At 39.8% G+C, this 15,959-nt stretch overlaps 1 protein-coding gene across 4 annotated transcripts in view; it reads left to right on the forward strand.

Moving 5' to 3' along the window:
* PPP2R3B (protein phosphatase 2 regulatory subunit B''beta) overlaps nucleotides 1-15,959 on the forward strand; it is a 101,817-nt gene that overhangs the window by 52,474 nt on the left and 33,384 nt on the right. For all 4 annotated transcript variants that reach the window (XM_045004659.1, XM_045004677.1, XM_045004669.1 and 1 more), the window contains 4 exons: nucleotides 9,953-10,138; nucleotides 11,402-11,505; nucleotides 12,206-12,308; nucleotides 14,228-14,302. In XM_045004659.1, the coding sequence (XP_044860594.1) occupies nucleotides 9,953-10,138; nucleotides 11,402-11,505; nucleotides 12,206-12,308; nucleotides 14,228-14,302 (468 nt within the window). The remainder of the gene's footprint in view (nucleotides 1-9,952; nucleotides 10,139-11,401; nucleotides 11,506-12,205; nucleotides 12,309-14,227; nucleotides 14,303-15,959) is intronic.

A 15,959-nucleotide genomic window follows, 5' to 3' on the forward strand; every position in this document is an offset into this window, starting at 1 on the left:
ATAGATCTGGACAAGGAGAAGTAGTCTGGAGATAAATGTGAGAAGGGAGGGACAGGCAGTAGAAACAAGCATGAAACTGTTTGAGCAGCGTATTCCAGAAGTCTTGGTCTTTCTAAGTGTAGCCTTCATTGATTTGAGATCTACCATACCATTCTCTTACTATAAGAGAGAACCTACAATGTCAGCAGGCCGTAAGAGATCCAGTTTGGGAATCTTTTAATGAAGTTCCTCTACCTGTGGGTAAGACAGGCATGCGTGCAAAATGCAAACAGTGCAACAAAGAAATGCAAGACCTGGTTGCCCGAATGACACAACATCATGAGAAGTGTTCCTTCTCAGGAGGAAGCTGCGTTGAAGATTATGAAAGGAACATGTCTGAACATGCAGGATCTTCAGGTTGGTAACAACCAACAAGAATACATTTTTATGTAGAAATCCATGATTAAATAGTCTTCCTGACTCGTGATTTAAATCATGAATTAAATCAATTTGATTTAAATCAGATCCACCCTGGTGACATCTTAAACTTTTGCCCATACTTTACAATGTGTGGTAAGAAATTCTGGATCTTAGATTAATCTGATCCTGCTGCATGTTTTCCATCACCTGAAGTCCTAATATTGAGTAGAATCTCGTTCTTGAGATCTGCGTTCTATGGAATGTACCAAGGCTGTTGATTTAACACTAGAAAATACCCTTTTTCCTTATAAATCTCTACTCATAAACAATAACAAAGCTGCATATAGTGACAGAGTCCTTTGGCACCCACAAACACTTATGCTCCAATACATCTGTTAGTCTATAAGGTGCCACAAGACTCTCACTTTTTACAGAGCCAGACTAACACGGCTACCCCTCTGATACAACACAAAACACAAGCACTGCCATATGAGGACAAATTCATTCAATTATTCTAAGTACTGCATCATGTCAAAGCAGTGCAAATACTGAGAATTGTTTAGTCTGTGGCATCTTGATCAGCATGTTGTCTAAATATATTTTTAAGTGGGTAAGTGTGCTTGATTTCCCCTATCCCCACCCTTAATGAATACCACGTTTAGATATTTAACTCACTTTCTCTTGACTTTCACTCTGTAAACAATTGAAACTTAACCTCATTGAGCTAATTGATTTTATGCATTTATTTCTTTAATGTGTTAGTTCTCGCACAAACAGAGTTGCCATCCTGAAAAGTGTACAGTCTTTTTTAAAAATAGAGGAGAAGAGGCCTTTCCCCTTTCCTTGATTTCAGGAATAAGTTATTTTAGGTCAGGAAGCAGAGGAGATGGGTTATCTCATTTCTAAAGTCTTGCGGTAATGGTGGATAGAATGGGCCCTGTGACCAGCTGCAACTACTCCACATCCCAGTAACCCAGTAGGCAGGGAGGGGAAGGAGCAGGCAACCGTGCCTCACCAGAAGAAGTGTACCATAGCCAAGGCAGTCCAAACTGTGTAACATCCAGAGATCTCTACTTGGGAGAGTGCTTGGGATAAGCATCCCCTTTATTTATTTATTTGTTTCTTTTTAAATCATCTTAGGGAAACAGGGAAAGCAACAAGCTGGTTCGCCATATTTAGAAACGGGCCCATCTGGCTTCTAATCTCCTTGCTTCCTCAGTTTTGCTCAAAGCCAAATTTGCTGCTCGAATAGACATTGTCCACCACGAGGAGGGGAGAAAAACTAAGGAGGCTGGATAGGGTCAGAAGATTCTTATTTCTGGGGAGGGTGGGGATGTACATGTTTCCTTTTAGCCTGCTTGATAATGTGATTGCCTCTTGTTATTGAAGGGCTGTAGAAATAATGTATCTGATGTTGACATACTCTCAGATGTTATCAAAGAGTAGGGAATATTCTTGAAACTAGCAAAGGGAATGAAGAAATGCCTTTGTGCCACTCCATGCAAAAATAAAGTAACCACCTCACCACTTTTACAAAGTAAGAGTAAAGAAACACTTCATAGTCTGAATTTACCCAAAGCCTTTATGCTTTTTGTATGCCGGGGTGAAAATTGACGATGTGTATTAAAGGGACGATCTTACATTCTCTTTTCAAGGTGAATCTTACAGAAGCTTATTTGCAATATTACAAAATTGTAAATCATTAGCAGATCACATTTTAGAGGAAACTTATTGGCTTTCTGAATTGCGAATTGAAACTCAGGCATATGTTCATTGCTAAGGCCAATATGTCAAATTGACTTCATACTGTTACACTTCGACACATGCAAATCATTCATTGAAATAAACTAATTTTTAAAGTCTCCTTTTAGCTCCAAATGTTTCATAATTTTATGTGGTTTGGCAAGTTGTGTGCTGGAGTTTCTCACTTGGCTGAACAAGTCTCTTTTGGTAGTTTAATTTATAAACAGATTTTTAGCACAGGCAAGAAAATGAAGGCTGACAGCCAACTGAAAAAATCACAGTAGCAAGAGTAAACAGTGTCATATCAGGTTTTCAGTCCAAACAAATGTATGCTTGGCATTAGCAGGATTCTTAGCAATACTTTTTTAGGTGTGAACAAATATCCCACATTAATTTAAATTGTTAGAATTAAGCCAGTAATTTGAGATTTTTATTCACTGTGTGGAATTATAGTCATAGACATATAGGACTGGAAGGGACCTCTAGTCAACCATCTAGTCAATCCATCCTCCCTGTGCTGAGGCAAGACCAACTGTACCTAGACCATCCCTAACAAGTGTTTGTCTAACCTGTTCTTAAAATCCTCCAAGGATGGCAGCCTAGTCCAGTACCTAACTATCCTTGTAGTTAGCTTTTCCTAATATCTAACATAGTTAATACATTTAAACTTTTTCTCTATAAGGTTAGTTTTCCTAATATCTAACCTTAATCTCTTGCTGCAGATTAAGATGATTACTTCTTGTCCTATTTTCGGTGGACGTAGAGGACAGCTGATCACCATCCTCTTTGTAACAGCCATTAACATGTTTGAAGACTTATCAGCTGCCCCTCAGCCTTTTTCACAAGACTAAACATACCCAGTTTTTTAACTTTTCCTCATAGGTCAGGTTTTCTATCTTTTTATCGTTTTTTTGTCATTTTGTCAAAGTGCATTTTTAATAGGTTGTCTTATTTAGAACAGAAATAGCCCTTCTTTTGAGTATTTTCGGTATGGGGCCCTCTTGATGAGATGTACATATGCTCTAGGACATCCTACTGAATGCTCTAGAAAGCAGTGATCATAGGGGACATCCAGGTGAACCTTCCCATTCATTCATAGGGGACATACAAAGAAGTGCAACATTAGTAGTTCCTCAGTTCCTTCTGACCTTCATCTGAAAGTTGGAACTGAGGGTCAAAACCTGTAGTTATTTCCTTTTTCTTTAGAAAAGCAAAAACCACTCCTGTATCTACAGCTTTTGATTGGCTGTAACTGATGTACCATAGATTTGGTTTTTCTGTACTCAGTTTTTGGAATGAGCTAGTTGACCTTGTGTTCAGTGTTGTAGGTGTAGATCCCAGCAAGAAGTCTGGGTTTAAATGTTGTACATAATTCTGTTCCAAATTATTGATCCCGGATCAACAGTCTTAGTACCTGAATGGAAATAGTTTCCCAGGGTAGTGTGCAGCCTTTGTTGCCTTTACTTCCTGCACCTATAGGGATTGGAAGTAAATGCTTGAACTCTTTCTGCTTAAGTTGTCTCGTCAATCATCTGAGTTGATACCATCCTAGAGACTTGAGACCACTTCCAAAAACAGCTCATAGAAGTCTTCAGTCAGAGATTCAGTTGCATAAAAGGTGAGGGTGGCCTTAGTGCATGCTACTTCCTTGATGCTGAATGGGCAGGGGAGGGGAGGCTCTTTGTTTTCTGTAACATCCTTCAGGATATTTCTGGAAGATGTGGAAGCCTGGGTCAGTGCCTCTACTTAATGCTAAAGGAGGCTTTGGAATAGTTGTGGCAGGATTCTTCAAGGGAAATACGAGTGTGTCATGCTTTGATACAGCTGCTTCACCTCAAAGGTTATCTGGTTCAGTGCCAGGGGAATGCTTCATACTTGCTGCTGAGGAGTCAGTGGGGAGTTACTATTGTAGCATTCTGTTTCCTCTTCGGTATGCCCTAGAAACCATCCCTGACCTTGCTTTCCAAAGATGATAGGTGTTGAAAATTGCTTTGACATGGCTGGTTTGGGGCTGAGCTCTTGTTGCAGCCATAGTCCTCAGCCCCAAGAGGCTACTGTATATCTGTTGCCTTAGAAAAAAGATTCTGTAGGTATTTCTCTGCTTCAAAGACCTAGAGATTGAGCCCAGGAAAACTGACCGCTTTGGGGAGGGAGTTGTATTTGTTGTTCACCCTTCAAATGAAGATTTCTGGTTATTGAAGGATAACACATTCACCTTCCTGTTCCAAAACCAACTTCTCTCCCTCTTTAATCAACTCTCCCAGAAGGAAAGGAGACCAACCAATTGTGCTTGATGGGCAAAGAGTAACCATAAATACTCTTCAAGCAGTGCCTTTAGGACCTCAGCATGCTCTTGGACTATAGCTGTCTCCCTGAAAAGGGGTAAAGGATCCAGACCTTAAAGATAGCCAAGATAAGTTGGTGGATTGTAATAAGGCAGATGATTGTTGCTGCCTGGTTGGGGAAGTGGGGAAATATCAGACCAGTGATTCTGGAAGCTACTCCAAAGGGTTTTCTTTATTCAGTTCCACTACATGTTATTGCTATACATTCTTTTTCAATCCATTTTCAGGTATCGCTCACAAGAGTACAAAGGCTTAAATTGTTTTCCTCTTCCAACTTGAAGCAATAGAGAAGGTCCCTCTGTAGTGCAAAGGAAGGTTATTTACTTTATTTCCTTTTTAAAAAAAAAGAAAAGCCTGCATCCCATATAGGCTCTCAGAAAATTGAACAAGTGCATAAAAAAAATCAAATGTACATGGTAATATTAGCTTCTGTATTCTGTTCATTAAAGGGATCCTAACTTGACATAACCTTTTACCTCACTATTTCATAAGGTGTTTGTTTTCAGTTTGGGTTAGTCTTTCTCCAGTGTTGTGTAACTCTTCATATGCCAATTCCTATGCAGATTGAGTTTGTTTAGACATCTTGTTGCTTCCTGTTCAAAATCACTCTGATATAAATATTCACAATAGGGACTAGTTATGTGTAAATTATCACCATCAAAATTGAAGCATATATTGAAATAGCACATATTTAGTGTGCTCTTTTTCTTTTAAACAACACACTAATGATAATTTTAACTTGTATAACAAAAGCTGATGTTTTTACTGTTACCAAAATATCCTCAAATCAAGTTTATCCACAGCAGTATTTAACTTGGAGAAATTAAATGCTGGTATGGTTGAGCAGTTTTGGGATGAGGAAGCTTCTGTTGTGATGAAGTGGAAATGCCAGCTGTGTTAAATTTGTCCATCCGGAAAGAACAGTTCTGGGAAAGGATTTATCGTTTGTTGTACAAAGTTAACTTTCTAAATTCCAGATAGAAGTTTTTGGATTTTAAAGACTGTGTGTAAACTAAAAGGTTACCATTTATCTTGCTGTATCACAACAGATGTGCAGTATACTTTATATAATTGAAGGAACAATTTTTGAAGAATATCTGCTGTTCCAATCTTCTGCAGAACTTTCAATTTTATTTTTATTAAAATATTTTAATTTTAGGTTTTATTGGGTCATCTTCCCATTCTCTAAGTCTTTTTACATATTCCCTTTTCCTTCTTTGCTAAGAATCATAGAATCTCATAGAATCTCAGGGTTGGAAGGGACCTCAGGAGGTCATCTAGTCCAACCGCCTGCTCAAAGTGGGACCAAACCCAACTAAATCATCCCAGCCAGGGCTTTGTCAAGCCTGACCTTAAAAACCTCTAAGGAAGGAGATTCCACCACCTCCCTAGGTAACCCATTCCAGTGCTTCATCACCCTCCTAGTGAAAAAGTTTTTCCTAATGTCCAACCTAAACCTCCCCCTTTGCAACTTGAGACCATTACTCCTTGTTCTGTCATCTTCTACCACTGAGAACAGTCTAGATCCATCCTCTTTGGAACCCCCTTTCAGGTAGTTGAAAGCAGCTATCAAATCCCCCCTCAGTCTTCTCTTCTGCAGACTAAACAATCCCAGTTCCCTCAGCCTCTCCTCATAAGTCATGTGCTCCAGCCCCTTAATCATTTTTGTTGCCCTCCGCTGGACTCTCTCCAATTTATCCACATCCTTCTTGTAGTGTGGGGCCCAAAACTGGACACAGTACTCCAAATGAGGCCTCACCAGTGCTGAGTAGAGGAGAATGATCACATCCCTCGATCTGCTGGAAATGCCCCTACTTATACAACCCAAAATGCCATTAGCCTTCTTGGCAACAAGGGCACACTGTTGACTCATATTCAGCTTTTCGTCCACCGTAACCCCTAGGTCCTTTTCTGCAGAACTGCTGCCCAGCCATTCAGTCCCTAGTCTGTAGCAGTGCATGGGATTCTTCCATCCTAAGTGCAGGACTCTGCACTTGTCCTTGTTGAACCTCATCATATTTCTTTTGGCCCAATCCTCTAATTTGTCTAGGTACCTCTGTATCCTATCCCTACCCTCTAGCGTATCAACCACTCCTCCCAGTTTAGTGCCGTCTGCAAACTTGCTAAGGGTGCAGTCCACACCATCCTCCAGATCGTTAATGAAGATATTGAACAAAACCGGCCCCAGCACTGACCCTTGGGGCACTCCACTTGATACCGGCTGCCAACTAGACATGGAACCATTGATCACTACCCGTTGAGCCCGACCATCTAGCCAGTTTTCTATCCACCTTACCGTCCATTCATCCAGCCCATACTACTTTAACTTGCTGGCAAGAATACTGTGGGAGACTGTATCAAAAGCTTTGCTAAAGTCCAGAAATAGCACATCCACTGCTTTCCCCTCATCCACAGAGCCGGTTATCTCATCATAGAAGGCAATTAGGTTAGTCAGGCATGACTTGCCCTTGGTGAATCCATGCTGACTGTTCCTGATCACTTTCCCCTCCTTTAAGTGGTTCAGAATTGATTCCTTGAGGACCTGTTCCATGATTTTTCCAGGGACTGAGGTGAGACTGACTGGCCTGTAGTTCCCTGGATCTTCCGTCTTCCCGTTTTTAAAGATGGGCACTACATTAGCTTTTTTCCATTCATCCGGGACCTCCCCTGATTGCCATGATTTTTCAAAGATAATGGCCAATGGCTCTGCAATCTCATCGGCCAACTCCTTTAGCACCCTCGGATGCAGTGCATCCGGCCCCATGGACTTGTGCTCGTCCAGCTTTTCTAAATAGTCCTGAACTACTACTTTCTCCACAGAGAGCTGGTCACCTCCTCCCCATACCGTGCTGCAGAGTGCAGCTGCCTGGGAGCTGACCTTGTCTGTGAAGACAGAGGCAAAAAAAGCATTGAGTACACTAGCTTTCTCCACATCCTCTGTCACTAGGTTCCCTCCCTCATTCAGCAAGGGGCCCACACTTTACATGACTTTCTTCTTGTTGCTAACATACCTGAAGAAACCCTTCTTGTTGCAGCTAGCCAGAGATGTTAGGAGTAACTCCAAGTGTGATTTGGCCTTCCTAATTTCACTCCTGCATGCCTGAGCAATACTTTTATACTCCTCCCTGGTTATTTGTCCAATCTTCCACTTCTTGTAAGCTGTTTTTTTGTGTTTAAGATGAGCAAGGATTTCACTGTTAAGCCAAGCTGGTCGCCTTGAGACTTAATCTTTACACTTTCTTAACCTTGGATTTAAAACACCTAGTTTCGTGTCTATACTAAAGTTACACTAAAAGACTGTTTAGGCTAATGCTCTGAAACTTTTAACTACAGGAGTTTGCAATAATTTAGAACTTCCTGGCATTCCACCTGAAGAATGGACAGCAATGGATCTGAAGAACTTTATTACCTGCCAGTCTTGTCAGCAGTTGAAAGCAGCTGCCTAGGGAAACAACAAAGATTAGGGGGAAAAATAATGAAGTAGCTGGATCACAACTCAATCTAACTTTTTTTTTCTTGCTTCCTTTTTTGGTCTTTCTGTAAAAATGGCCCGTCAACACACAGCACTGAGAGCACACTACTGTGTCAGTCCCATAGAGAGGGTAGGGCTAGAGATCTACTGGCACAGGCTGGCACAATAGATTAAAATGTGCTATCTATATGATAATATTCCAAGGGTGTCGCTCTAAAGTATAGAATGTCTGAGTTAGTTTGAGGTGATGGAAACAGCTTCCAACATGGTTGAGATCTCCTTTTGTTTAGAATATCACCAAGTTGAATATTCACTGGGATTCACTGTCTAACTGTCCAGTTTTCAAGTTCTAAGCCATTTTGCCTTTACGAATTACACCTGAGCAACAGTACAGGCTTTCAGCGACTAGTTATGTCATAGAGGCTCAACCCAAGCAAGCACTGATGTGGTGGTGGTTACCTTGAAATTTAGGGGGAAATTATAAAGAAATTGTTTATTGCACTCTTCATGGTGCTAACAGTAACACCACTTTGGAGATTGGAGAAATGTTTGTCTTTTTAAAAAAAAAACAAACAAAAAAAACCCAAAAAACTCTGAAGTGTTTTCGGCTTGGGAAGGTTTTTAGGTGATCTGGAGTATTTGTTAGTTTTTATTTGGTGATTCTGTTGATGTGACTTTTACATTTTTGTATGGCATCAAGAGAGCCTTTATGGTGTAACTGAAAAGTGCAAATCCAGTAAACACAAATAAAAAAACTTTCACATACAAATACCACAAACTCAAGTTAACTTTTTTCTTTTCTGTTTTTTATTCTGACATACTTAAAGGATAGCATTGAATTTTAGTGAAGTTGCAACATCAGGGCAAGTGTAAAGTTGGAATCGTTTGGCTCATTTGTAGAAAAATCCTAGGGGATTAACTCAACCTCTTTACATGTTATCTCAGTGAAAGGTGCAGGATTAAATTTAATAGTGAAAAGTGTAAGGTCATGCATTTAGGGATTAATAACCAGAACTATTGTTATAAACTGGAGAGGCATCAGTTGGAAGTAACAGAGGAGGAGAAGGACCTCGGAGTATTGGTTGATCACAGGATGACTATGAGCCGCCAATGTGATATGGCTGTGGGGAAAAAAAGCTAATATGGTCTTGGGATGCATCAGGCAAAGTATTTCCAGTAGAGATGAGATGAGGTGTTAGTACCGTTATACAAGGCACTGGTGAGACCTCATCTGGAATACTGTGTGCAGTTCTGGTCTCCCATGTTTAAGGAGGATGAATTCAAACTGGAACAGGTACAGAGAAGGGCTACTAGGACGATCCAAGGAATGGAAAACCTGTCATATGAAGGGAGACTCAAAGAGCTTGGCTTGTTTAGCCTAACCAAAAGAAGACTGAGGGGAGATATGATTGCTCTCTATAAATATATCAGAGGAATAAATACCAAGGAGGGAGGAATTATTTAAGCTCAGTACCAATGTGGACACAAGAACAAATGGATATAAACTGGCCATCAGGAAGTTTAGACTTGAATTTAGATGAAGGTTTCTAACCATCAGAGGAGTGAAGTTCTGGAACAGCCTTCCAAGGGGAGTAGTGGAGGCAAAAGACATATCTGGCTTCAAGACTAAGCTTGATAAGTTTATGGAGGGGATGGTATAATGGGATAGCCTAACTTTGGTTCTAAAGCTGGATGAAGACTAGAGGTGGGATAGAGGAGAAACACAGTTCTTACCTTAGCCAGATAGGTTTCCTTATGTCAAACTTCATTTCAGTTTTTTCAAAATGAATTTTTCTAGATGCCAGTTTTCCAGGAATTTTTCACTCTTCATTCTTAAAGAGCTTATTTCCATCATATGTAATGATTTTCTGTAGGAATATGTTACAGTAGTTAATACAAAACAGGATAAAGGCGTTTCAGTTTCCTTGTAAGGAGGATTGTATGGCATACAGTTTAATACACCTCACTATGTCAAATGTATTTACCCATTTAGGTTCAGACAAAGAAAGAAGAACCTTTGCCGCCATCACTGAGCCAAACCATTCCAACGTTTTATTTTCCCCGAGGATGTCCAAAAGAAAAAGTGAATATAGATGCAGTGATTGCCAAAATAGAGAGAACTTTCTCTCAGTTTCCAAATGAGAGAGCAAGATTAGAAGACATGGGCAAAGTTGCAAAGGTGAGGATTTACGGGGTGTCTAATTCCAGTATACTAACCTACAAAGAAGAAACAAATGATGGTTTTCCTATGTTATCTGTTGTGTGATAGGAATAAAATTCCAAAAAGTTAAGTAAAGACATTACCAGTCAAATTTAAGTTAATATGGTGCCTGATCCATAGCCTGTTTAAAATCAGTGGGAGTCTTTACATTAACCTTAGTGGGTTTTGGAGAAAGCCCATAAACGTCAACATCAGAAACTCAAGCAACCAAATTTTCTTAGTTATATGTTGTGCAGTCCCAGAGATATCTGTGGGATAGCATTCTCAGTGCAAAATTTGGCCGTGTGCCTTCACAGTAATCAATTGTACTACTGTAGATGTTTTAAGTGCATTGCTGTTGGCTTACTTACATGGTGCAAGATTAGAATTTTGAGTTATCACTCCGAATATGTCTACGTAGAACTCTACAATAAACCAGTTACTCATCTGAAAACAAAGAAACTAGATAACTTTCTCACCTTAGACAAGAAAAAGTCATGGACTTGCATTATTTCACCTTCAAATCCAGAATGGCTTTGGTTTTTTTGGAGGGTTTTTTCTTAGTCCTTCAGTACTCACTAGATTTATTGCTGTGTCAGAATATGGGGTTTATCAATCTAAAAAGACTGACTTGTTTTGCTTCTGTATAACATACATAGCAAATTGGCTTGAAGGAATTTAATATTTTTCTCCTTATAATATTGAAGGAGGAATGCAAATGATAAATATTTTGTTTTCAAGGGAGCTGTATTGAGCACTCCGTATATCTTTCCATAGTAGTCTAGGGCTAACACTGCTGTATGTATAAACTGTAATTGCTTACAGTAAACATATGCTTGTCTTCATATGTGAATCTCCCATTTCTTTAGAAGCACAAGTAGAAAAATGTTTCCCAACTGTGGGGAAAAAAAAGAATAAATGGAAATGACTTTTCCCCTTAATTTCTTTTATTTACTGTGAAAGTCTACCTTGTGCAGTACAGTAGAGACTAAAGCTGTTGGTCAAATTAAAGTTTACCAGTCAATAAACCAAATCTTCCAGGAATTGCCTTAAATACTTCTGTTCACTGTAGTTCCATAAGAGTGTGTGTAACGAAACAAATGCCTGTCCTATTCTCCCATAATGCTGCCTTACAAGTACACTAGCAAGGTTTCATTTTATGCTAGTGTTTTGAGAGGGAGTAACACTCAGATAAGTAATAAGTAAGCTGACTGTCTGCATTGTTCTACACCTTAATTCCAGGCCTGTGAATGCCCACTTTACTGGAAAGGTCCCTTGTTTTATTGTGCTGGAGGAGAACGAACAGGATGCGTCTCAGTTCATAAATTTGTTGCAATGTGGCGAAAGTAAGTAGGTTGCTTTTTGAGGTACTGTATTTCTTAATTTAAATATAATACTTTAAGTTATGAATGTGATCCAGCCTGCAGACAAACAAAACCCCTTTCTATAGTCCAACAGAGTGGACTTGATAAAAAAAAAATTGTGTACAGTTTAAAATCTTGATATTTGCTGTGTAAAGATAAATAATATGCTGTGGTTAGTGACAAGTGCCTAGTGGCCCTAACTGTGTAAGGTTTTGAGACGTGTGGTCCTAATTTGCAGGAATATGTCAACAGTTGTGGGCAGATATTTCTCCTTCCTAGCCCTTTCTATTCTCACTGATTCCAGAGAAAGAACTATGGTCTTGATTCTAAACTGTCCTCTCATTTGACTATTCCACTGCTGGGAGCAGGTACAGCATAGATAATTTAATGTAAATTATGCCTAAAGTCTAGTATGAGAGGAAGCAATACGGGATTATTGGCCAGTGCAATGCTTAGAGCTGTGTAAGATCACTAGTAGGCAGAAGAAACTGTGACCACATGCCTGCCTTTATATTATGGTAACTAATTCTTTAGGTGCTCATGTTACATCAATAAGTTGAGAGAGACTGCAGCTTTTCCGTAAGTCCTGCGGTAGAACTTCCTAATGCAAGTATGAGCATTTTTCCTCTGAATAGAGTAGAAAAGTATTATGATGCAAATTCATTTTATATTTGCATTTCAGAATACTACAGACCTGCCACGATGATGCGGCAAAGTTCGTTCATCTTCTGATGAACCCTGGATGCAACTACTTGGTGCAAGAAGACTTCATTCCATTTTTACAAGTAAATAGCAATTTAAATTAATCATGACCTCTTTATATCTTCCAAAGCTAAACAAAAGAATATAGATGTACCAGAGCAACTTAAATTTCCTAACTGATAGAAGCAAGGTGGCACCTTAGAGACTAACAAATTTATTGGGCATAAGCTTTCCACTCACTTCATGAGATGCATGGAGTGGAAAATACAGTAAGCAGGTATAAATATACAGCACATGAAAAGATGGTAGTTGCCTTACCAAGTGGGGGTGGGGGAGGTCAGTGCTAATGAGGCCAATTCAATTAGGGTGAATGTGGCTCATGCCCACTAGTTGACAAGAAGGGGTGAATATCAACAGAGGGAAAATGACTTTTTGTAGTGCTAACGAGGCCAATTCAATCAAAGTGGATTGAAAAATTTACTGATACAGACTAACACAGCTACCCCTCTGAAACCTAACTGATAGAGTAATTCTAGTAAAGAGAATAAATAAAGAGATTACTGATATTTAGTGCATGCAACTTGGGTGGTCAACTGACCTACTAATGAGTTTAAATTGTTACAAGTCATTTTATAGTCACAAATATTTATAGCCTACTTTTATGTAGGGAAGAAGTTAAAAAGAAAAAACCCTACACATCCTACAGTAGCTCTTAATTGATATTTGATTTTGACTAACTAATGTGTCAGAACCCATTTAACCTTAAGAATGACAACTCGTGATTTGACATAGTAGTGCTAAGGATGTGCTTTTCAGGTTTCTGGGAAGATATTGGAGAGGGGAAAGAAGAAAAATGGGAATTGAATCTCTTTTTGAACTGTCACAGGTCTTAGTGTATTGCTAATGAATGACGAAAAGCAAACTTGCCTGTTGGACTACCACCAGGGGTCCCCAATGCAGTGCCCGCGGGCACCATGCCGCCCACCAGGGCATCCATGTGCGACCGCCTACTGGCCGCCAGACAAGCAGCCGCCGAAATGCCGCCAAGAAGTGGCAAGGTCAAGAAGTGCTACCGCCGAAATCCCGCCGAATTTTGGCGGGATTTTGGTGTCGACGCCTCTTGGTGACGCTCCTTCATGACGGGATTTCGGCAGCGACGCCGCCTCATGACATTGCCGCTTCACGGCAGCATTTCGACGGCTGCTTGTCCGGTGGCCACAGTCCTCGGCGGCTAGTCGTCCAGCGCCCGCCCCACAGAAAAAGTTGGGGACCACTGGACTACCACTATCTGTAGTGTACTTACACGTGGTTTTATAGAGTTTCTTCATTTATAATGGAAAAGCATCTGTAATTTTTCAGTAATGCTGTTTCTTACTAGTTACATGTATCAAGTCCCATCAACACCAGGAAAATAAGTTTGTTTTTTCTGTCCAGAACATATAATTTGCACATTTCTGCCTATTGTTTCTGAAATCTCCCTCTTACAATTAAGAAAGCTCACGTTAAATGGCTTTTAAAAGACAGATTATTTTTAAAACATACATCACCATGGGATGTTTACATGAGGCACTCTACAAATGAAGTTGTATTTAGTAATGAATCCTGTGGCACCTTATAGACCAACAAACGTTTTGCAGCATGAGCTTTCGTGGGTGAATACCCACTTCTTCGGATGCAAGCTAAGGATGTGCTTTTCAGGTTTCTGGGAAGATATTGGAGAGGGGAAAGAAGAAAAATGGGAATTGAATCTCTTTTCACCCACGAAAGCTCATGCTGCAAAACGTTTGTTAGTCTATAAGGTGCCACAGGATTCTTTGCTGCTTCTACAGAACCAGACTAACATGGCTACCCCTCTGGTATTTAGTAATGGTTGCTTTGCTTAACAATTAAATTTGGAATGGCTCTTTCAAGGAATTGGAGGTAGTATTCTGCATTAATGAGTTGATACCCAGGGTGAGAATGGGTACCAATTGGCACTCCATTTCTTCCCCTCTCTTTATAGGATGTGGTGAATAGTCATCCTGGACTATCATTTTTAAAAGAAGCATCTGAATTTCATTCTCGTTACATTACCACAGTAAGTGATTTATTTAGAAAAATTACTTTGTTTATACAATTTAACTGTTAGTTAATAGGTCAATTGAAATATGTAAAACCATCCTTTTCATAATGGATTTATCTCCAGAGACAAGTATTCTGCTGATCTCAACTTTCCAGGCTTCTAGTGCATGATACTGAGTATATTCAAATCTTCAGGAGACACGGCAGTAGGAGGATGAGCATCTGTCATTGCAACTGATAATTGTAAGGTTTCTCTATACTTTAGGGTGTTAGAAGAACTTACTGAATAACAGTTGAAATGAGGAATACTGAGTGGAGATGGTTTGTGTGGAACATGTTTATGTATTTCTACTGAAGAGCAAATTACTTAGTTAACTTGGATGCTTATTTGGGTGTGGTTTTTGATGTATGGCTGGTTAGAATACTGACCCTGGTTTGGACTTCGTAATAAAAAAAGCCTAACTTTAAAATGACTTCTGCATTATTTCAAGTTCAGATTTATCAAGTAGATAATGTATAAGCTCTCCACAATATTATGGAATTGTAAAGAGATCATGATAGAATTTAAACCGGTTTTTTAGCTACTTGCAGCTTCCCAGTTCAAGGATTTTCCTTTAATTGAAAATTGTATACGTGGAAAGTTGCAGATCTGTAGCTCTAGGCGCCTATGACTAAAGTTCTTTCTGTCCACAAACTGCTATATGAATAGCAGTTAACTGTTCTATCAATTTCCCTCAACTACTGATCTGGACTTGACAAACTCTCTAGAGATTGTTGCTTCAGACTGTGCTCATTCAGTCCTTCAATCTTCAGAGTCTGAGATCCCTCCAAAGGGCATTCAATTTTTTAAAAAAAAATTCAGCAAGCATCAGTGACTGGGTTTAACAAGCATCCTCTGGGAACTAAATTATGGCCATTAATTTGGTATACATAAGATACAGTTGGATGTAGCACAAATTTAATCTGGAAATCTTTCTTTTGAGACATTAACTTTGGTTCTGCACCTTTCATACTCTAGTCCAGAGTTGAAGGTCTTCAGGTTCATCCTCCTCACTCCAATAGATTTCGCCAACAGACCAATAGTAGTATCGCCAGCCACAAGAGTTCAAAAATCATGGATCAACCCCAAAAATCATGATTGGCTTAAAAATTAAGAGATTCTTTAAGGAGATTAAATTGCAGAGTTTAGTCTACTCTGATTTTTGAACCCCACTGCCTACTTGCAGTGTGTTTTAGAAGCACTGTAGTGCAAACTCTTGCATATTTAGCAAAAATAAGACGACTTTGTCCCCATTTGCAGTTACTCTTGTCTATATGCAGTTTTGGAGCAGGTGGTTGTTGGTCCACTCCCTAGCTCTTGCCTTCCCAGTCCAAGATAGCCACCTGCTCCCTTAACTGCCAAAATTTGCACAGCTCCATGTGACATTTCTCATCAATGTGAAAAAGTCAATCTCCCCAATATGGTCGCCTGCCACTACTTGGGAACATGGAGGGGAGACATCATGTGAGTGACATTAGTGACTTTTTCACCAACAAGGAAGGGTTGCGCCTGGGGCTTCGTGAAACTTTACTTTTCTCTCAAAAGTTACCTGCTATTATTATCCTCTTCCTCCCCCACACCTTCCAAAAGTCAGTTGGTGCCCCCCTACCTTGTGTGCCTGCTGCTGCTCCTG

The sequence above is a fragment of the Mauremys mutica genome, chromosome 1 (assembly GCF_020497125.1).
Source record: "Mauremys mutica isolate MM-2020 ecotype Southern chromosome 1, ASM2049712v1, whole genome shotgun sequence".
Classification (NCBI taxonomy): Eukaryota; Metazoa; Chordata; order Testudines; family Geoemydidae; genus Mauremys; species Mauremys mutica.